The sequence below is a fragment of the Eriocheir sinensis genome, chromosome 38, assembly GCF_024679095.1.
Source record: "Eriocheir sinensis breed Jianghai 21 chromosome 38, ASM2467909v1, whole genome shotgun sequence".
In the NCBI taxonomy this organism is placed as follows: Eukaryota; Metazoa; Arthropoda; class Malacostraca; order Decapoda; family Varunidae; genus Eriocheir; species Eriocheir sinensis.
The window spans coordinates 1,431,642-1,453,852 of record NC_066546.1 but is presented as its reverse complement, the minus strand read 5'-3'; the positions used below and the strand labels follow the sequence as shown (position 1 = coordinate 1,453,852).

General features: G+C 47.4%; 1 protein-coding gene across 1 annotated transcript in view; it reads right to left on the bottom strand.

Annotated features, from left to right (window-relative positions):
- Positions 1–214: 214 nt before the first annotated feature.
- Positions 215–22,211, bottom strand: part of LOC127008523 (N-acetylated-alpha-linked acidic dipeptidase 2-like) — a 57,559-nt gene continuing 35,562 nt past the window's right edge. Inside the window, exons 10-11 of the mRNA XM_050880687.1 lie at positions 13,044–13,167; positions 215–541 (exon numbers count right to left, since the gene is read on the bottom strand). Coding sequence (XP_050736644.1) covers positions 250–541; positions 13,044–13,167 — 416 coding nt within the window. The 3' untranslated portion in view covers positions 215–249. The remainder of the gene's footprint in view (positions 542–13,043; positions 13,168–22,211) is intronic.

The following is a 22,211-nucleotide window of genomic DNA, read 5'->3' as shown; positions in this document are numbered from 1 at the left end:
ACGGAACATTTCCAGGTGGAGGAAGAGGAGGAGGAGGATAGTCAATAGTCATGAGTGATATCGACTAATAGTTTTTTTGTATTGGTGAGCACTATACATCGTAACCTGCCGCCTCCCGGGACAGGTCACTGGGGAGCTGTCTGTAGGAGCCGAGGAGGAGGAGGAGGAAGAGAAAGAGGAAGAGGAGAATGATAGTCAATAGTCATATGGGATATCAAATAATACGTTTTTTTTGTGTTTTGGTGAGCACTATATATTGTATCCTGCCGCCTCCCCGGAAAGGTCGCTGGGGAAGAGCTGTCTGTAGGAGGCGAGGGCGGCGAGGACGTAGGAGAGCTCTTGGTGCACGGCGCCCCAGGATGTGTTGTGGAGCAGGGCGCTCGTGATGGCGGCGGCGGCGTGCGGGAAGTGCAGCGGATGATCGGGGTTCTCAGGGTCGGGTCCCAGCGTGAGGTGCGTTGTGAAGGCCCGGCCGACTCCGCGGGGCCCCAGCAGGCCACGCTCCAGGTTGGCCAGCCACCACAGCCGCTGCTCCACCTGTCTGCGGCGGAGGAAGGGGAAGGACACTGTCAGCCGCGTGCATACATCATAACAACAGCAACAACAACAACAAGCCCATAACACGTTTCCCCCGCATAAACAACACACAGGAGGCCGATAAGATAATCAATATTGGCTGAGGACGCGTCTTAATACTCCCTCGTGAAGGAGTTGAGGTCATTCGAAGGAGGGATTGGCTGCTGTAGAGTTTACAAGGAGGCGTCCTAGGTCCATATCCGTAAACGTCTCGAGCTCCATCACGAAGGATAACTTGGTTTTCATACATTATTTTTCCCGTTCATAAAGCACAAACCGTGTAAAACCAGCACTGGGATCACTGAACAGTCCATGGAAATCCCAGCAACTTCTACAAGAGGCTTTTCAAATGGGCGAGATGGGGCGCCGCGACGTTCAACAATATGTCTTACTACTCCCCTCGTGAAGGAGTTGAGGTCATGAGAAGGAAGGCATGCAGAGGAAGGATGGCGGCTGCAGAGTATACCAAGGAGAGGAATGAAAGGCGTGGAATGTCTTATCTCAGCGCCAAAGGAAACAAAGGGAAAATAGCTATAACAAAAAAATGACCACAAATCCCTGCTGCTGCAAAGGGATGATGCAGGATACAGGAAAAAGCCAGAAAAATAATTGATATATGCTGGAGTGGCGTCTTGATATTGCACGCTTGAAAGCGTCCAAGTCATAGGCAAGAAGAAATATAAACGAAAGAAGGCTGTTCCAGAGTTTACCAGCGGAAGGAGTGGAAGAGTGAAGACACTGGCTAAATCTTGCATTAGAAAGTAGGACAACACAGGGATGATTTAGAGTAAAGATCCTTGTGCGGGGCGGCCATGGGGAAAGTGGGGGCATGCAGTTGCGAGTTCGGAAGAGGAGTTAGCATGAACGTAAAGAGCAGGGATGGCAAGGGAAGCAGCATTGCGACGGACTTGGAGAGCCAGAATAGTGAGGGAGTGTCTCAGTCAACTTTCGTGTCTCGCGGGGAACGCTCCTGTTACCTCGCCACACAGTTACCATGATGGAGCAACGTTGCCAGATTGTCGTACTGAGCCTCGTATGTTTGCCAATTTCCGACCTAAAAACTGCCTCCTCGACCCCAATGACTGCTTTCATATATAGTTATCGTTAAGATGGTTAATTATTGGTGTTTTTCGGCAATAGCTATGGCTCAGAAACAGGTAAATACGAGGCTCAGAGTACGATAATCTGGCACCGGTGTGATGGAGAGGCTGGTTATTTAGCGTCAGGGTGTATCCAGGAGGAGAGGGAACAAACTATACCCAGAGAGATCCTTCTTACGCAACTACCATGATGTCTCTTCCAAACTATACCGTGACATCCTTCCCAAGCTATACCGTGACATCCTTCCCAAGCTATACCGTGACATCCTTCCCAAGCTATACCGTGACATCCTTCCCAAGCTATACCGTGACATCCTTCCCAAGCTATACCGTGACATCCTTCCCAAGCTATACCGTGACATCCTTCCCAAGCTATACCGTGACATCCTTCCCAAGCTATACCGTGACATCCTTCCCAAGCTATACCGTGACATCCTTTCCAAGCTATACCGTGACATCCTTCCCAAGCTATAGCGTGACATCCTTTCCAAGCTATACCGTGACATCCTTCCCAAGCTATACCGTGACATCCTTCCCAAGCTATACCGTGACATCCTTTCCAAGCTATACCGTGACATCCTTCCCAAGCTATACCGTGACATCCTTCCCAAGCTATACCGTGACATCCTTCCCAAGCTATACCGTGACATCCTTCCCAAGCTATACCGTGACATCCTTCCCAAGCTATACCGTGACATCCTTCCAAGCTATACCGTGACATCCTTCCCAAGCTATACCGTGACATCCTTCCCAAGCTATACCGTGACATCCTTCCCAAGCTATACCGTGACATCCTTCCCAAGCTATACCGTGAGATCCTTCCATAGCTATACCGAGACATCCTTCCCAAGCTATACCGTGACATCCTTCCAAGCTATACCGTGTCATCCTTCCCAAGCTATACCGTGACATCCTTCCCAAGCTATACCGTGACATCCTTCCCAAGCTATACCGTGACATACTTACCAAGCTATTCAGTGACTTCCTTCCCAAGCTATACCGTGACATCCTTCCCAAGCTATACCGTGACATCCTTCCCAAGCTATACCGTGACATCCTTCCCAAGCTATACCGTGACATCCTTCCCAAGCTATACCGTGATATCCTTCCTTCCAAAACCATACCGTGACATCCTTCCCAAGCTATACCGTGACATCCTTCCCAAGCTATACCGTGACATCCTTCCTTACCAAACCATTCCGTGACATCCTCCCCAAGCTATACCGTGACATCCTTCCCAAGCTATACCGTGACATCCTTCCCAAGCTATACCGTGACATCCTTCCCAAGCTATACCGTGACATCCTTCCCAAGCTATACCGTGACATCCCTCCTTACCAAACCATTCCGTGACATCCTTCCCAAGCTATACCGTGACATCCTTCCCAAGCTATACCGTGACATCCTTCCCAAGCTATACCGTGACATCCTTCCCAAGCTATACCGTGACATCCTTCCCAAGCTATACCGTGACATCCTTCCTTCCCAAATCATATCGTGACATCCTCCCCAAGCTATACCGTGACATCCTTCACAAGCTATACCGTGACATCCTTCCCAAGCTATACCGTGACATCCTTCCCAAGCTATACCGTGACATCCCTCCTTACCAAACCATTCCGTGACATCCTTCCCAAGCTATACCGTGACATCCTTCCTTCCCAAATCATATCGTGACATCCTCCCCAAGCTATACCGTGACATCCTTCACAAGCTATACCGTGACATCCTTCCTTACCAAACCATACCGTGATATCCTTTCCACCCTCAATTAACATTATTCTCGTTAAATGGCTTGCTTGGTCATCGTTTCTCATGCAGATTTTCAGTTTCAGATTGTATTGACAGCAGAGGTCGGGGGTTACAAAGAATGGGGGAATACTGCGGAAGGGCGGAAATACTGAAAAATACGAGAAGAAAAATAGTTACCGGGCGGTCCTACTTGTTCTCTTTGATAGTTGATAGCGAATTACAGTGATGAATGGTCACCTATTGTTTATTGTGTAGTAGTGGTATGTTGAGGATTTCGCCTTTGTTTTTGGTCTACATATTCACAAATGCCCGCAACTCCCACGAAAGCCTTGTCAAATATATGAGGTTGGGTCCCGAAAGGTTTGAGAATATGGTCCCTGCTATGCCACGTGTTGTTCCTGCGATCTGCTGCCGATGCCTGCTGTGTACTCATGAATAACAGAAAGAGTTAAACCAGATATTTTAAACGTCGTATCAGTATTTATTAAGTTATGTTATTATTTGGCATTTTACTTCCATTTTTGTTACGGAGTTTGGTAGAAGTGTTGGATTTTCAAAGGTAAGGCGACATATTACAATCTCAGCCGGAAAAGGTGGTATAGAAACAATCAACAGAACCAACTAAACACAGTTACGAGAAGCAAGTTAGAAGTAAAAGAATGGTCTTGTTTTGGACTGACTGCTAGGACGGACTTCAGTGCTTCCCAAAGGCCCAGTGTCAAACAGGAAGAGTAGACACAGAAAGAGAAAGGATAGGACACAGAGAGAAAAAAGGATAGGACACAGAGGGAAGAAAAGGATAGGACAGAGAGAAAAAAATATATATAATAGGACACTAAGAGAAAAAAAGGATAGGACAGAGAGAAAAAAAAGGTAGGACACAGAGGACACACAGAATACAGACGGGGAAAAAAGAGAAAAAAAGAGAGAAAAAGAGAAAAAAAGAGAGAAAGAGAAAAAAAAAGAGAAACAAGAGAAAAAAGGATACGACAGAGATAAAAAGAAGAGAGAGAAAAGTATAGGACACAGAGGACACACAGGAAACAGAGATAAAAAAGAAAAAAAGAAAAAAGAAAGAAAAAATAGAGAATAAAGAGAAAAAAAATAGGACACAGAGATAAAGGATAGGACGGATTTCAGTGCTTCCAAAAGGGCCAATGTCAGACAGGAAGAGAGAGAGAGAGAGAGAGAGAGAGAGAGAGAGAGAGAGAGAGAGAGAGAGAGAGAGAGAGAGAGAGAGAGAGAGAGAGAGAGAGAGGCAAGTAGGGAAGAGAACGGGCCAAAAAAGGCAAATCACCCACACACAAATGTTCCTAAAGACTGAGGGACAGCTCGATGGTCCAACACAGAGGGACACTTTCACAGTTCGCCATGGTGGGTTAGCAAGCCTCCCAACCCATACCAAAGACTTCGATAATTCCTTTGTATAATGTTTGCTGTTCATATCTAAGTTAAGAAATTTGAGGACACATTACGGGAAGTCTGTTGTGTATCTGGTGTTGCATCGAAAACTGAACTATTGTGGAGTGTAGAAGATTAAATAGCGTGGTTCAGGCCGTTACTAAACCACTGAGTTGGACTGTGAAATTAGCTCAGAGTCATTGTAGGCGCCCAGACCAAACGGGAAATCTTTACATACGGGAAATCTTTTGTGTATCTGGTGTTGCATCGAAAACTGAACCATTGTGGAGTGTAGAAGATTGAATAGTGTGGTTCAGGCCATTACTAAGTCAATGTCTTGGACTGTGAAATTGGCTCAGAGTCATTGTAGGCGCCCAAACCAAACTGTATTCCCCACGATGGTCCGTTATTTCCACTCAATTGTTGCATGGAAAACTGAACCATTGTGGAGTGTAGAAGATTGAATAGTGTGGTTCAGGCCATTACTAAGCCTCTGTGTTGGACTGTGAAATTGGCTCAGAGGCATTGTAAGCGCCCAGACCAAACTGGAAATCTTTACATACGGGAAATCTTTTGTTTATCTGGTGTTGCATCGAAAACTGAACCATTGTGGAGTGTAGAAGATTGAATAGTGTGGTTCAAGCCGTTACTAAGTCAATGTGTTGGACTGTGAAATTGGCTCAGAGGCATTGTAAGCGCCCAGACCAAACTGTATTCCCCACGATGGTCCGTTATTTCCACCCAATTCCAGACACTAAAGAGATTGGTCCTTGTAATGCCCTAAAATTTCCTGCTATTTATATCAACGCCAAACACTTTACAAGGAATTTTCGTCGTAGTTTGTGTTTGGTTGGGGAGCTTACAAACTTGCTGTACTGGACTGTAAAACTGGCCCTAATGCGACGTTTAAAATGGGGAGCTTACAAACTTGCTGTACCGGACTGTAAAACTGGCCCTAATGCGACGTTTAAAATGGGGAGCTTACAAACTTGCTGTACCGGACTGTAAAACTGGCCCTAATGCGACGTTTAAAATGGGAGCTTACAAACTTGCTGTACTGGACTGTAACACTGGCCCTAATGCGACGTTTAAAATGGGGAGCTTACAAACTTGCTGTACCGGACTGTAAAACTGGCCCTAATGCGACGTTTAAAATGGGGAGCTTACAAACTTGCTGTACCGGACTGTAAAACTGGCCCTAATGAGACGTTTAAAATGGGGAGCTTACAAACTTGCTGTACCGGACTGTAAAACTGGCCCTAATGCGATGTTTAAAATGGGGAGCTTACAAACTTGCTGTACTGGACTGTAAAACTGGCCCTAATGTGACGTTTAAAATGGGGAGCTTACAAACTTGCTGTACTGGACTGTAAAACTGGCCCTAATGTGACGTTTAAAATGGGGAGCTTACAAACTTGCTGTACCGGACTGTAAAACTGGCCCTAATGCGATGTTTAAAATGGGGAGCTTACAAACTTGCTGTACTGGACTGTAAAACTGGCCCTAATGCGACGTTTAAAATGGGGAGCTTACAAACTTGCTGTACTGGACTGTAAAACTGGCCCTAATGCGACGTTTAAAATGGGGAGCTTACAAACTTGCTGTACCGGACTGTAAAACTGGCCCTAATGCGACGTTTAAAATGGGGAGCTTACAAACTTGCTGTACCGGACTGTAAAACTGGCCCTAATGTGACGTTTAAAATGGGGAGCTTACAAACTTGCTGTACCGGACTGTAAAACTGGCCCTAATGCGACGTTTAAAATGGGGAGCTTACAAACTTGCTGTACCGGACTGTAAAACTGGCCCTGATGCGATGTTTAAAATGGGGAGCTTACAAACTTGCTGTACTGGACTGTAAAACTGGCCCTAATGTGACGTTTAAAATGGGGAGCTTACAAACTTGCTGTACCGGACTGTAAAACTGGCCCTAATGCGATGTTTAAAATGGGGAGCTTACAAACTTGCTGTACTGGACTGTAAACTGGCCCTAATGCGACGTTTAAAATGGGGAGCTTACAAACTTGCTGTACTGGACTGTAAACTGGCCCTAATGCGACGTTTAAAATGGGGAGCTTACAAACTTGCTGTACCGGACTGTAAACTGGCCCTGATGCGATGTTTAAAATGGGGAGCTTACAAACTTGCTGTACCGGACTGTAAAACTGGCCCTAATGTGACGTTTAAAATGGGGAGCTTACAAACTTGCTGTACCGGACTGTAAAACTGGCCCTAATGCGACGTTTAAAATGGGGAGCTTACAAACTTGCTGTACCGGACTGTAAAACTGGCCCTGATGCGATGTTTAAAATGGGGAGCTTACAAACTTGCTGTACCGGACTGTAAAACTGGCCCTAATGCGACGTTCAAAATGGGGAGCTTACAAACTTGCTGTACTGGACTGTAAAACTGGCCCTAATGCGATGTTTAAAATGGGGAGCTTACAAACTTGCTGTACCGGACTGTAAAACTGGCCCTAATGCGACGTTTAAAATGGGGAGCTTACAAACTTGCTGTACCGGACTGTAAAACTGGCCCTAATGTGACGTTTAAAATGGGGAGCTTACAAACTTGCTGTACCGGACTGTAAAACTGGCCCTAATGCGATGTTTAAAATGGGGAGCTTACAAACTTGCTGTACTGGACTGTAAAACTGGCCCTAATGTGACGTTTAAAATGGGGAGCTTACAAACTTGCTGTACCGGACTGTAAAACTGGCCCTAATGCGATGTTTAAAATGGGGAGCTTACAAACTTGCTGTACTGGACTGTAAAACTGGCCCTAATGCGACGTTTAAAATGGGGAGCTTACAAACTTGCTGTACCGGACTGTAAACTGGCCCTAATGCGACGTTTAAAATGGGGAGCTTACAAACTTGCTGTACCGGACTGTAAACTGGCCCTAATGTGACGTTTAAAATGGGAGCTTACAAACTTGCTGTACCGGACTGTAAAACTGGCCCTAATGCGACGTTTAAAATGGGGAGCTTACAAACTTGCTGTACCGGACTGTAAAACTGGCCCTGATGCGATGTTTAAAATGGGAGCTTACAAACTTGCTGTACCGGACTGTAAACTGGCCCTAATGCGACGTTCAAAATGGGAGCTTACAAACTTGCTGTACTGGACTGTAAAACTGGCCCTAATGCGATGTTTAAAATGGGGAGCTTACAAACTTGCTGTACCGGACTGTAAAACTGGCCCTAATGCGATGTTTAAAATGGGGAGCTTACAAACTTGCTGTACCGGACTGTAAAACTGGCCCTAATGCGATGTTTAAAATGGGGAGCTTACAAACTTGCTGTACTGGACTGTAAAACTGGCCCTAATGCGATGTTTAAAATGGGGAGCTTACAAACTTGCTGTACTGGACTGTAAAACTGGCCCTAATGCGACGTTTAAAATGGGAAGCTTACAAACTTGCTGTACCGGACTGTAAAACTGGCCCTAATGCGACGTTTAAAATGGGGAGCTTACAAACTTGCTGTACTGGACTGTAAAACTGGCCCTAATGCGACGTTTAAAATGGGGAGCTTACAAACTTGCTGTACTGGACTGTAAAACTGGCCCTAATGCGACGTTCAAAAATCAGCCAGCAGTAAGTTAAGACACCACGGGCCGTATTACTAAACATTTCGCCTCCCAAGAACACATATTTGACAAGGCTTTCATAGGAGCTTAGGACATTTCCAGGAGTAATTTTATGACCCTGGTGGTAGTCTGACCCTTCTTCTGTACCGTGAATCTAAAGAAACACTCATTAGAACCCGACTGATCCCCTCTTTGACCTTTAGATATAGCTGATGTAAGAAGCGAGTGAGTCTTATAATACCAGCCTATGTGGGGTGGTATTATAAGACACTTCCGCTCCTTACATCAGCTATTTCTAAAGGTCAAAGAAGGGGTCAGTCGGGTTCTAATGAGAGTTTCTTCAGGCTCACGGTTCAGAGGAAGGGTCAAACTACCACCAGGGTCATAAAACTACCCCTGGAAATGCCCACAACTCCCACGAAAGCCTTGTCAAATATGTGTTCTTGGGGTGCGATATGTCTTTTAATACGACCCCACATATCAAGTTTCTAATTCCACATGATCTCCCTCGAAAGATTACAACGGCTCTCCTTTGTTTCCTGAAGTATACATTTTTCGTACTACACATTACAGACCACAAAGTTGTCACCCACGTCAACTCACACCAGAAAGCTAATGGAGAAAGGAGCGTGACAAGGTTGTATGTTAAGACACGATTTATGAAGCTTCAAACTCCACATGATATCCCCCAAAGAGGTTACAACGGCTCTCCTTTTGTTTCCTCAAGTTCATATTTTTCGCACTTCATATAACAGAGCACGAAGTTGTCAACCACACGTCAACCCACACCACAGAACTTGTAGAGAGAGTGGCGTTACGTTATTATAGAGCGCGCAGTTGTCAGTCACACGTCAACCCACACCACAGAACTTGTAGAGAGAGTGGCGTTACGTTATTATAGAGCGCGCAGTTGTCAACCACACGTCAACCCACACCAGAGCTTAAGGAAAGAGTGGCGTTACGTTATTATAGAGCACGCAGTTGTCGGCCACGCATCAACCCACACCAGAGCTTGTAGAGAGAGCGATGTTGCATTATTGAGCGCACCCCTTCATCAGTTTATAAGTTCCCCTCGTCTTAATAAGTGTCATCTATCCCTTTATTTTCCGCTGCTGTGTTATCGCCTGCCATCTTTTGTTACTGTTTTCACGGTATCCGCTCCTTTGAACTCACTACCTGCCTGCCTCCACCCCTCCCACGGCCTCATGGCGCACAACTATCTTACTAACTGCTAACTGCTTGCTTCGTGTTAAAGACTGTCTTCTATCCCCTTAAATTCCGCTGCTGTGTTATCGCCTGCCATCTTTTATTGCTGTTTTCACGGTATCCGCTCCTTTGAACTCAATAACTGCCTGCCTCCACCCCTCCCACGCCTTATTGCACCGCACATTCTATCAAACCTCATCCCTATGCTGCCAAACTTCCCAATCCAAGAGTTTACTAGTGGCTTAAGTCGGTATTCTCAGACGCTTCCACATCTCATATCAACTCTTTCCAAAGGTCGAAAAGGAGATTAATTGGGTTTTCTTGAGTGTTATCTTAGGTTCATGGTAGAGAAGAAAGGTAACCTTCAGGGTTATATAAGTCCCTATGGAAACACCCAAGAAATCTACGAAAGCCTTGTCAAATGTGTGTGCTCGGGCACCGAAATGTTGAAGAATATGACCCTTAATTCGTTCATTCCTTTCAATCGTAGGCCTCCCCTCCTCGGTATATCCTCCTCCTCAGGACTTGAACCCTTTCAAGAGGAGATCGTGAAGTCAGTTGACCAACGTGGACAGCTCTTTTGGGCTCCTCAAGACATTGCTTGTAGGATCAGCGTGGTGTGGACTTTTATTTTCTCTCTTGTGATCCCCCTGACTGCCTCCTCGCACAAAGGAAACGTTACACGAGGATCGGACAGTCTTTTTTCTAGCTTGTAAATACATGCCCCTGGCTGCCTCCTCGCTTTAATTAAGAAAATGACTGGGTAGTACAAGGGCAAAAGTTCTACCATAAGGATCATACAGCCTTATATTTGTCTTGTGCTGCCCCTGACAGACTCCACGCCATTAGAAAAAGGCGGGGTAGAATAAGGGCCTACCATCAGGCCCCACCGGGAAGATGCCTACCGGCGCAATAGGCAACAACATAAAAAAAAAAAAAAAAAAAAAAAAAAGGGGATCGTACAGCCTTTTTTCTATCTCGTGATTTTCCTCGCGTCGCCCTGAGAAAAAGACGGAGCAGTACAAGGGCAAGAGTTTTACCCAGAGCCATGGAATAGGAGAGTTTGGCCGGCTTCATCACAGGCGCCGTGTTGATGCCAAAAAAGTCTCGAAATTCATAGTAATGCTGAAATGATAGTGTTTATTGTGCTCTAGGTTTGGTCAGGAGCTCGAAGAAGTATATACCGGGGAGCATACGCCAGGAGGCGTGTCGCTTCACTCAATCGCCGCCTCCACTTCCGACGGTCTCCCGGAGCAAGCCCCCACGCAGCTGTCCTGTCCATCCCAAGTCCCTCCGGGCAGGATCGACCGGCTTGACCCAGCCACGAGTTACGTGGGCGTCCCCTTGGTCTCCAAAACTCAGGGTTGTCTCGTACAAAAACTACCCTGTGAGCAGGATCGACGTCCGGTAGGCGTGCCACTATAGTCCGGCAAATCTTAAGTGGCGGCTCTGACGTAGACAGCCCATATAGCCAGAGTTGGCGTTCACGACCTAAGCTTGTAACAGGCTCAATTCAGTTTCATCACGTATGTAGTCGCTCGCTCGACACGAAGTCCTCCCAGCAATACCCCGGGATCCTGTGAAGGCACTTGAATACCTGAAGCACAAAAAACACTATTGCAGCAACATAAATTTCAATTTCGCGTGACTTTTTTGATAACATGGCGCCTGTGATGAAGCTGGCCACACACTATAATCCGTGGCTGTGGAGGCCCGTAGAACATTCTCCACACACTGGCGGCGAGCACGGCGTCAGCACGTGGCCACCAGCACACGAGACACCGCGTCCACATTACATCACGGCGCAGCACCGGAGTAACCTTATGGCAGCGCGTGATCAATACACCAATAAGACAGCACGCACCTGCCCCTACCTGAGGCCGGTAATCATGTCAGGTCAATAAGGGCTTCCAGGGATACACAAGGACGCCGGGCTGTGCTACACTCCGCCCGGCGACCCTGGCAAACGTAGTGACCTCGGAATGGCGAAAGCCTCTTTAGACTAACACTCGTATTACCAAACGTTTGTGCATCTTGTTACGAACGTTTTTCAAGGCCAGAGAAGAGCTACGTCGAGTTGTCATGAGTGATTTTCAACTTTACGGCGTAGAAGCCTTACAAACCTACCGCCATGCTCAGGACACCACCAACGGAAACCCCGACAACAACTTCTGCGAGAGCCTTTTGAAATAGATGGACTTAGGCTTCGAAGAGTTTGATAATATGAAGCTAAGGGTCATTTTCTTGAACGTTTCGGCGCCTAAGCACACATATTTGACAAGGCACAAGGCTTCAGCACAAGAGGGGAAGGAGGAGGGGGAAGAGGCTTAGGGTCATATTCTAAAACGTTTCAGAGCCCAAGCACACATATATGACAAGGCTTCAACACAGGAGAGGAGGAAGGAAAGGGAAAGGAGGAAGCTAAATGTTTTAGCGGCGAAACACACACATTTGACAAGAGGGGCGGGCGTGCTTCGGGCTTGACAAGGCTCAAAACACCTTCCATGGAAATGCTACCATAACCTCTACCAAGGCCTTGTCAAATGTGGGTATGTGAGTCCGAAATGTTTTAGAATGGGAGCCAGGTTAGGGAGCTTATCTTCGTAAAGGTTGTATGAAGTTGTAGAAGCCTTGTTAATCTATCACCAGGCCCATAAAACTACCCATGAAAACGCTATCACGACCCCTACGAAAGCCTTGTCAAATGTGCGTGTGTGAGCCCGAAATGTTTGAGGAAATGGGCCATGCTAGGGAGCTTATCTTCGCAGAGGTTGGATGAAGCTGCAGAAGCCTTGTCAAATTATCACTAGGCCCATTAAACTACCCATGGAAACGCTAACACAACATCTACGAAAGCCTCATCAAATGTGCGTGTGTGAGTCCTGAAATGTTGGATAATATGGGCCAAGTTAAGAAGCTTATCTTCGAGGCTAACGTGGAAAGAGAAGTAATAGTGCAAGAAGTCTGAGGGAGTCCCGGAGGCATATTCCCGACCTCTTTACAGGTATGTGATCACCCTAACGGTTAGGGTGATCACATACCTGTAAAGAGGTCGGTTAGGTTAGCTCAGGTTAGGTTAGGTAACCTAACCTAACCTGAGCTAACCTAACCGAACGTAACCTGGGTCCATATTCCTTAACGTATATATCGGGTTCCCATTACAAGAAGATCAACCGGGTCTTTATGTGTGTTTTTGCCGTTTAAGGTGCAGAAACCATATAAACTATCAGAAACATCACAAAACAGTCCATGGAAATCCAAACAACTTACATGTATACTAGAGTCTTCAAACCGTCGTACAGAGGCACCGAGACGTCTGAGAATACTGATCCTCCCCTGTTTATGAGAGAGCGCCACATACCAGTAGATAGGGAATAGGCGTCCTGTTCTTACCCCCCGATACCTTCACTAGCTATACCTCCTGTGGTCCTCGCCGGGGTAGTGCTGCGGGTAGGGCCTCACGTAGAAGGGCCTCGCTTTGTACCACGTGTCCAGGACGGTGAGCGTGTCCACCAGCGTCAGGATCTCCTGCTCGATGGCGTCTGGAAAGGAGGATATCTGTTAGGTCTCCTTCACACTGTCCCGATTCAGGGCCACGTCAACCCAGCGACTTTTAGGCCCCCTTTACACTGTGCCGACTCTGGGCCACGACAACCCAGCGACTTTTAGGCCCCCTTTACACTGTGCCGACTCAGCATCCGGCGATCGTTTCTAGACCTCTTTCCGACCATGTGCGACCTTTTAATTAACATCAACATTTCACACCCAAGGCCTCGTGTACCCTGAGTCGCTGGGTTGTCGTGGCCCAGAGTCGGTACAGTGTGAACTGGTCCTTACTGGGAGCGTGTGTAGTGAGCCAGACAGTCAGTGTGTGGAGGGGTGAGGGTGTTGTGTAGTGTGGAGGGGTGTTACTTGTGTTGTGGGTCAGCCAGTCAGTGTGTGGATGGGGTGAGGGTGTTGTGTAGTGTGGAGGGGTGTTACTTGTGTTGTGGGTCAGCCAGTCAGTGTGTGGAGGGGTGTTACGTGTTGTGGGTCAGCCAGTCAGTGTGTGGAGGGGTGTTACGTGTTGTGGGTCAGCCAGTCAGTGTGTGGAGGGGTGTTACGTGTTGTGGGTCAGCCAGTCAGTGTGTGGAGGGGTGTTACGTGTTGTGGGTCAGCCAGTCAGTGTGGAGGGGTGAGGTGTTGTAGTGGGTCAGCCAGTCAGTGTGTGGAGGGGTGAGGTGTTACGTGTTGTGGGTCAGCCAGTCAGTGTGTGGAGGGGTGAGAGTGTTACGTGTGGTCAGCCAGTCAGTGTGTGAGGGGGTGAGGTGTTACGTGTAGCGGGTCAGCCAGTCAGTGTGGAGGGGTGAGGGTGTTACGTGTAGCGGGTCAGCCAGTCAGTGTGTGGAGGGGTGAGGGTGTTACGTGTAGTGGGTCAGCCAGTCAGTGTGTGGAGGGGTGAGGGTGTTACGTGTAGCGGGTCAGCCAGTCAGTGTGTGGAGGGGTGAGGTGTTACGTGTGGGTCAGCCAGTCAGTGTGTGGAGGGGGTGAGGGTGTTACGTGTAGCGGGTCAGCCAGTCAGTGTGTGAAGGGGGTGAGAGTGTTACGTGTAGCGGGTCAGCCAGTCAGTGTGTGGAGGGGGTGAGGGTGTTACGTGTAGCGGGTCAGCCAGTCAGTGTGTGGAGGGGGTGAGGGTGTTACGTGTAGCGGGTCAGCCAGTCAGTGTGTGGAGGGGGTGAGGGTGTTACGTGTAGCGGGTCAGCCAGTCAGTGTGTGGAGGGGGTGAGGGTGTTACGTGTAGCGGGTCAGCCAGTCAGTGTGTGGAGGGGGTGAGGGTGTAACGTGTAGCGGGTCAGCCAGTCAGTGTGTGGAGGAGGTGTCGATGTTACTCTCAAAAGTAGGATATACACAGGCCACAGGACGATGCCTAGGTCAGTATTATTAAACGTATCGGGTTCCCAATGCAACTATTTTCCAAGGCCACAGAGAAGATAAACCGGGTTGCCTGGGTAATTTTTCCGTTTGAGATGCAGAAGCCGTGTAAAACTATCAGCAGCATCACAAAGCAGTCTATGAAAATCCCAACAATTTCTACGAGAGACATTTCCAACAGGCGAACTGAGGCGCCGAGACCTGAGGACTGCTGGCCGACAGAGACAAGGGCGTGCACGGACCAGACCGCCCGTCACTCTCCACTCCGTCACGGGGGACGTGTGAGGTGTTAATACTGAATAGGATGGCTGAATATTTGTTTCCAGCTGCGGCAAGTGAGATGGCATTGTTTTGAGATTGGGGTGTGCAGATTTTTGGAAGAAGAAAAAGGAGAAAAAAAAATCATGCATATATGTGTATGTTTGTGTTTGTGTGTGTGTGTGTGTGTGTGTGTGTGTAGCGGGGCGGACCGTGGCCTGGGCGGGGCGGGACACAGGGGAGGCGGTGGGCAGGTCGGGGCAATCAACAACGCGCGGCCGGTTTGATTGCATCGACCTGGCGACTTCGTTGTACTGGGCCGACAAAAACAGCGATCACAGATAAACTGAAATTATATAACCCAATAAAGAAAACAAAGCCTTTAAGACATCACATGTGTCCTGTATACGTATAGCGGGATGACACCTGAGTCACCTCAGTTCGCCAAAAGAAGCGAAAGCGAAACTATGTAGTCGAGAATAAACTCATCTCAAACACACCCGTGCTTCCATCCTCCTCCTTCACTCATTATTATTATTATTATTATTATTATTATTATTATTATTATTATTATTATTATTATTATTATTATTATTATTATTGTTGTTATTATAATTATTAATCAATGTCATTAATTTTTGGTACACTCTCGACAGGTTGGTGAAGGAGGCGCAAGGGGTCCTGACGTGCGGCGGTGAGTACATTCCTGAACAGTTTCGTTTAGTTTTTTTTCCCGGGAACATCATCATTGTTACCGTTGCTGAACACAGTACACCAGGAAGAGCCGAAGAGTATCAGTACTACATGTCCTGAAGGCGGCCACCTCGACACACCCGAGAGAGAGATTTAAGAATAACGGGTCCGAGGTATAAAATTGGTGATTAACAGATTGTATCTGTTTAACTGATCTGATGAAGCAAGAGAAATATCTGCCGAAAATTTAAGTAACAACAACTTAGATTTAATATATATATATATATATATATATATATATATATATATATATATATATATATATATATATATATATATATATATATATATATATATATATGAGAGTAATGCAGAGTGAGGTTTAATTATTATATGTTAAAATGTTACTGCTGCGGTATAGACGAAGTCATGCACTTTCGACCTGTGTGTGCTAACACTCTCTGCCTTGCATGTATCAAGAGGCAGAGAGCTGCAGAGCCGAACCACTCTTGGGGAAAAAAAACTCCTAAGGAGGATGAGCAACACCTACCAGGCCGCAGCGGTGACGGTGTTGTGCTGAGGAACTCCTGGCTGGCCGCAGGACAAGTTCCCGTGGGACGCTGGCCGGCAGAGGATCAGGTGCATTAACCGGATTCTTTTAATACATGCACGTCGATGTTCAGGACCAGATGTCACATTTCCGGGGCACAAAATTAGCTGTCAGGAAATCCGTGTCGCTTATTGCCGAGTGACGTCCTGCGGCAGGAAGCCAGAAGGGCGGGAAGTAGGAAACAAAACACCCGCCGGGCGTGAAGTTGTCAGCAAACACTTGGAGTGTATTTACGGTTCTTCCAAGTTTCTGAGCGGCAGATGCGCCGAGAACCGTCGTCTCCGTGAACTGTCTGTCCGGAGAAACAGCGTGCCGTGACCTGATGTGGGGGAGCGAGGCCGATTGGTGGGCGTGTTTTCGTCTTCATTGGCTTAAACTTCATATCCAACTTTTGTCGTCAACTAGAAATATTAGACAAATCTCTGTTCAATAATTTAGAGACGGACTGGCGCAAACCAGAAGGAATGATGGACAGGAGAGCGGCATCATCTGCAGAGCCAATCAAATTATTCTCCATTACCTCGAACACGTCTTTTGTGTATACCATGAGTCCATTACCAGACAAGGACTCAACTCGCTTCCCTGAAGCACACACAGCGAACACAGAGCGTTCTGTCGTAACCACCGTCCACACCATGACACGGCGAGCGCGGACCCTGAAAGCTGGCCTCGTATTCTCATACATTTGGGGACTTACACCCACGTTTCGTAAGGCTTTCGTATAGGTTGTGGGTATTTCCATGGGTAGTTTTATGGACCTAGTAATAGTTTGACAAGGGTTATGTACCATAAACATGAAAAAAACACCCACGAGAACCCGACGAATCTCCTTTGTGAACTCTGGAAATAATTGTTGAGGACTGAAAACGTTTCAGAACACGGCCCAGGACAAGAACACTCCAGGGACCGTTCACTCCTGCGCTGCCAAGGTGTAAAAGAAATAGCTGAAGGGGGAAAAAAGTATTATGAAAAAAAAGCCCGCAAATCACTGCTACAAAAAGAGTTAAGACGAGCGGCCGAAAAAGAGGTCAATTTCGGGAGGAGAGGTGTCCTGATACTCTCCTCTTGAAAGAGTTCAAGTCGTAGGCAGGAGGAAATACTGATGAAGGAAGGTTGTTCCAGAGTTTATAAGCATGAGGGATGAAAGAGTGAAGAGTCTGGTTAACTCTTGCATAAGGGATTTGGACAGTATAGGAATGATCTAGAGTAGAAAGTCGTGTTCAGAGGGGCCGCGGGAGGGGGGGGGGGGCATGCAGTTAGCAAGTTCAGAAGAGCAATCAGCGTGAACAAATCGATAAAAGATAAAGAGGCAACATTGCTGCGGAATTTGAGAGGTAGAAGACTGTCAGTCAGAGGAGGAGAGTTGATGATTAATGCTTGAGCCAGAGTGTGTTACGTACGAAAACTTAAGGAGGAAATACAATAGCTGCAGTGTTGCTTTTCTTTTTTTTTTCGCGATTTTATCTTCACTGCTTTTCTAACCTTTTCTGAGCTTTTCTGAACCTGCCGACTGCACGCCTCCACCCCTCCCGCGGCCTGGCTGCGCGCGACTTCCTACTTAAGCTCATCCTTATGTTGATAATCTCCGAAGGGCGGATCCTGGTGTCGTAATATGTGGGGGGAAGCTGAGTTGTAAACAAGGAAGAAAATATTGACAGATCTAAACCAGAACGTGAAAGGTTATCGCGTGAGGCAAGCCAACCAGTCGGGAGAATCCGGGGCAAGGAGGGTTCGATACCGCCTTCAATAGAATCCTTGAGGGGCACGACCACTCCCCCGCCGCCTCTAGCGTTTTCCTTATTTTCTTGGCAGGAGGAGCCTTTTTGAGAACATGTATTTGTCCGCCGATTGTTTTGCATCCTTTCCCGTTAGTACATGGGTGGCTAACTAAGCTGACCGAACCAAACCAAACAAACGAAGAAGGACCCAACCCAACCCAACTCAATCCAACCTAATCCAACCCACTCCTAACCCAACCCAATCCTACCCCAACTCAATCCTGACCTAACCCAGCTCTGACCCAAACCAATCCTAACCCAATCCTGACCTAACCAGTCCAACCCAATCCTAACCCATCCTAATCCTACCCAATCCTGACCCAACCCAATCCTGACCTAACTCAACCCAATACTAACCCAGCCGAATCCTATCCCAATCCTAATAAAACCCAATCATAACCCAACCCAATCCTAACCCATCCCAATACTAACCCAGCCCAATCCTAACCCAACCCAATCCTAACCAAGTCCTAACCCAACCCAAACCCAACCCAATCCTAACCCAACCCAATCCTAACCCAACCCAATACTAACCCAACCCAATACTAACCCAACCCAATCCTTACCCAACCCAATACTAACCTAACCCAATACTAACCCAACCCAATCCTAACCCAACCCAATACTAACCCAACCCAATACTAACCCAACCCAATCCTAACCCAACCCAATCCTAACCCAATTTAATACTAACCCAACCCAATCCTAACCCAACCCAATACTAACCCAACCCAATCCTAACCCAATCTAATACTAACCCAACCCAATCCTAACCCAATTTAATACTAACCCAACCCAATCCTAACCCAACCCAATCCTAACCCAACCCAATACTAACCCAATCCTAACCCAACCCAATCGTAACCCAACCCAGTACTAACCCAACCCAATCCTAACCCAATCCTAACCCAACCCAACACTAACCTACCCAATCCTAACCCAGCAAAATCGTAACTCAACCTAGTCCTAACCCAACCCTATCCTGACCTAACCTAGCCCAACCCAATCCTGACCCAACTCAACCTAATTAATAAAAGGGGACACCTCGTGGACCTTTGAGCAGCATAAAGCCAGATCGCGCCGAGGCAACACAGCAAGGTCGGCCCGAAGGCAAACAGCGACGCCCTCCTCTCACCTCACCTTCCTCCCCTCACCTACCCGCCCTCCCCTCACCTCCCCGCCCTCCCTTTCCTCCCCTCGTCTCCCTTCGCTTTCCCCTTCCCCTTCCCTTCCCTTCCCTCCCCTCACCTCCCCTTCCTCCCCACCCTCCCCTTCCCTCCCCTTGCTTTCCTTGCCTCTTCTTCCTTCCCTTTCCTACCCTCCCCTCACTTTCCCCTTCATCTCCGTCCCTCCCACCTCCCCGCTCTCCCCTCCCTTCTTCCCTTCGCCTCCCCTTTCTCCGCTCCTTCCCCTTGCTATTCCCTCCCCTCCTCTCCTCTTCCTCCTCACCCTCCCCTACCCTTCCTTTCCCTCGCCTCTCCTTCCCTTCCCTCGCCTCCCCTCCCCTCTCCTCCCCTCCCATCCATCTTCTCCCCTCGGCTCTCCTCACTCCCCTTCCTACCAGCCCTTCCTTCCCTCCCCTTGCTCGGTCACGTTGCAATCCGCGCCCTCCCTCCTCCTCCTCCTCCTCTTCCTCCTCCCGTGGCGTCGTAGTTGTGTCTCCTTCCTTTATTATTCTTTTTTTTTATTATCACTTGTATGATTTTTATGATTTTTTTTTTTTTAGAATTATTAAAAAAAAAACGTTGTCGATGAGGTGACGGAGGAGGAGGAGGAGGAGGTGGTGGTGGAGGTGGAAGGAGGGGAGAAAGGAGGAAGGAGGAAGGACAAAGAGAAAGATGAGGAAGAGAAGGAGACGGAGAAACATAGAAACATGGAAACATGGAAATGCAGGCAACAGAGAGCCTATTGGCTCATTACGAGGTCGCCCGCTTTGGTGATTTAATCTGCTTGACCGCCACTTGGGGCTTGAGGAGCAGATGAAAGCACCTCGTTATTCAGTTTACTCCCGACGCAGCGAAATGACGGTCGATTCTATATTCGAAGGAGTTGATGGTATTCGCATTTACTACTTCTGAGGGAAGATTGTTCCAGTGGCGGATGACTCGGTTTGAAAAGAAACTCCTTCCAATGTCTGTGTTACATCGACTCGACTGAATGGGTAAACCGTTATTTCTAGTTCTTGAGTTGGTTTGCGGTTCAAAGAATTTGGAATAATCGACGTTATTGAACTTTTTCAGGTACTTGAAGACTTGAATCATATCCCCTCGTAGGCGTCTTTTCTCCAATGTAAAGAAATTGAGTCGCTAGAGTCGTTCCTCGTACGGTTGAGCCCTTAAGGTTGGAATCATCTTCGTGGCGCGTCGTTGAATCCTTTCCAGTAAATTAATGTCCTTTCTGTAATTAGGAGACTAGAACTGTACTGCATACTCGAGGTGAGGTCTTACCATGGAATTTTACAAGGATAGCATCACGTCTGGTGTTTTACACTCGAAGCTCCTCGCTATGAACCCGAGCATAGTGTTGGCTTTGTTGTATGCTTTTTTAGAGTGATTCGCGTGTTTCAGGTCACTGCTGATAGTGACTCCAAGATCCTTTCTCTCCTGCATCGCCTGCAGAGGTTTCCCATTCATGATGTATGTGTGGTTACTATTTTGGGACCCAATGTGCATGACTTTGCATTTGTCAACTTTAAAGGACATTTGCCATTTTTCCGACCATTCGATAATGTGATTGAGGTCTTTCTGAATGATTTCACAGTCGGTCTTTGTGAGGGCCTTTCCACCCACCTTGGTGTCATCAGCAAGCAGGAAGAGGAGGAGGAAAAGGAGGAGGAAGAGGGAAGAAGTAGACGGAGGAGGAAGAGGAGGAGGAGGAGGAGGAGGAGGAGGAGGAGGAGGAGGAGGAGGAGGAGGAGAAAGATGAGGATGAGAAATGGAGGAATAACGAAGAAAGGAGAGAAGGGAAAGGCTATCAAGGGAGAGAGGGAGAGAGATTACGGGAAGATGGAGAGGGAAAGAGGAGAAGGGGAAAGAGGAGGAGGAGGAAGAGGACTAGTTCGACCTCATCTCGATTATGCAGTTCAGTTCTGGTCCCCCTATTATAGAATGGATATCAAGATGTTAGAATCTGTACAGAGGAGGATGACGAAGATGATTCAGGGGGTGAGGAACTTGCCTTATGAAGACAGGCTAAAGCAGTTAAATCTACACTCTCTAGAAAGGCGAAGGGTGCGAGGAGACTTGATCGAAGTTTATAAATGGATGAAGGGATTTAATAAAGGGGATGTCAATAAAATTTTGAGAGTGAAAGAGCCAGGTAGGACGCGTGGAAATGGTTTTAAGTTAGACAAATTCAGATTCAACAAAGACATAGGCAAGAATTGGTTCACTAATAGAGTGGTGGACGAATGGAACAGGCTTGGGAGCCATGTTGTGGGTGCCAATACCATAGATACATTCAAGAAGAGGTTAGATAAAGCCATGGATGGTGAGATTAGGTGGGGTTGAGTGTACAGGAGCTGCCTTGTATAGGCCAACCGGCCTCTTGCAGACTCCTTACGTTCTTATGTTCTTATGTAAGAAGAGGAGGAGGAGGAGCATGGAAAAGAGGGAGCGAATGAGAGGAAAGGGAAGGATGAAGAAGAGTAAAGAGAGAGAGAGAGAGAGAGAGAGAGAGAGAGAGAGAGAGAGAGAGAGAGAGAGAGAGAGAGAGAGAGAGAGAGAGAGAGAGAGAGAGAGAGAGAGAGAGAGAGGCGGAAATGTAAGGGAAGTAGAGGGGCAGGCGGCATTTCAACAAAAGAATAGGAAGTAGGATGAAACTTGGAAACATGGAAGAACAGGCAACAGCAATCTCGTTGGCTTCCGGGATTAAATTTTCTATCTACACATGAGGCGCGCCAGTCACCTGCGGGGGGGCACAGCCACGGCCTGCCATGAGTGGTGCGACCCTTGCTCCGCTCGCAATGAAGCAACGCTCAGTGGGATTTTGGACGGAGTTATGCGATTGTTTTCGCGTTGACTACTGCAGGAAAGTTGTTCCATCGGCTGGTGGCCCGAACATAGTATTAGTTTTTGTTACAGGCAGAGGTGCAGAGCTTTGCCTATTTCAGGTCACTGCTGATGGTGACCCCGAGAGCTGAGTCCTTATGTACAAGCCACAGAGGCCTCCCACGCGTGTTTTATGTATGGCTACTATTTCTGGAACCAAAATGCATTACTTGATTAGTGCATGCCTCCACCCATCCGGCGGTCCCGATGAACAACTTTCTACTCTAGTTCATATCCCTGTGTCATCCACATCCCTTGCAATATTTAAGCAGCATTTTTTTTCAGAC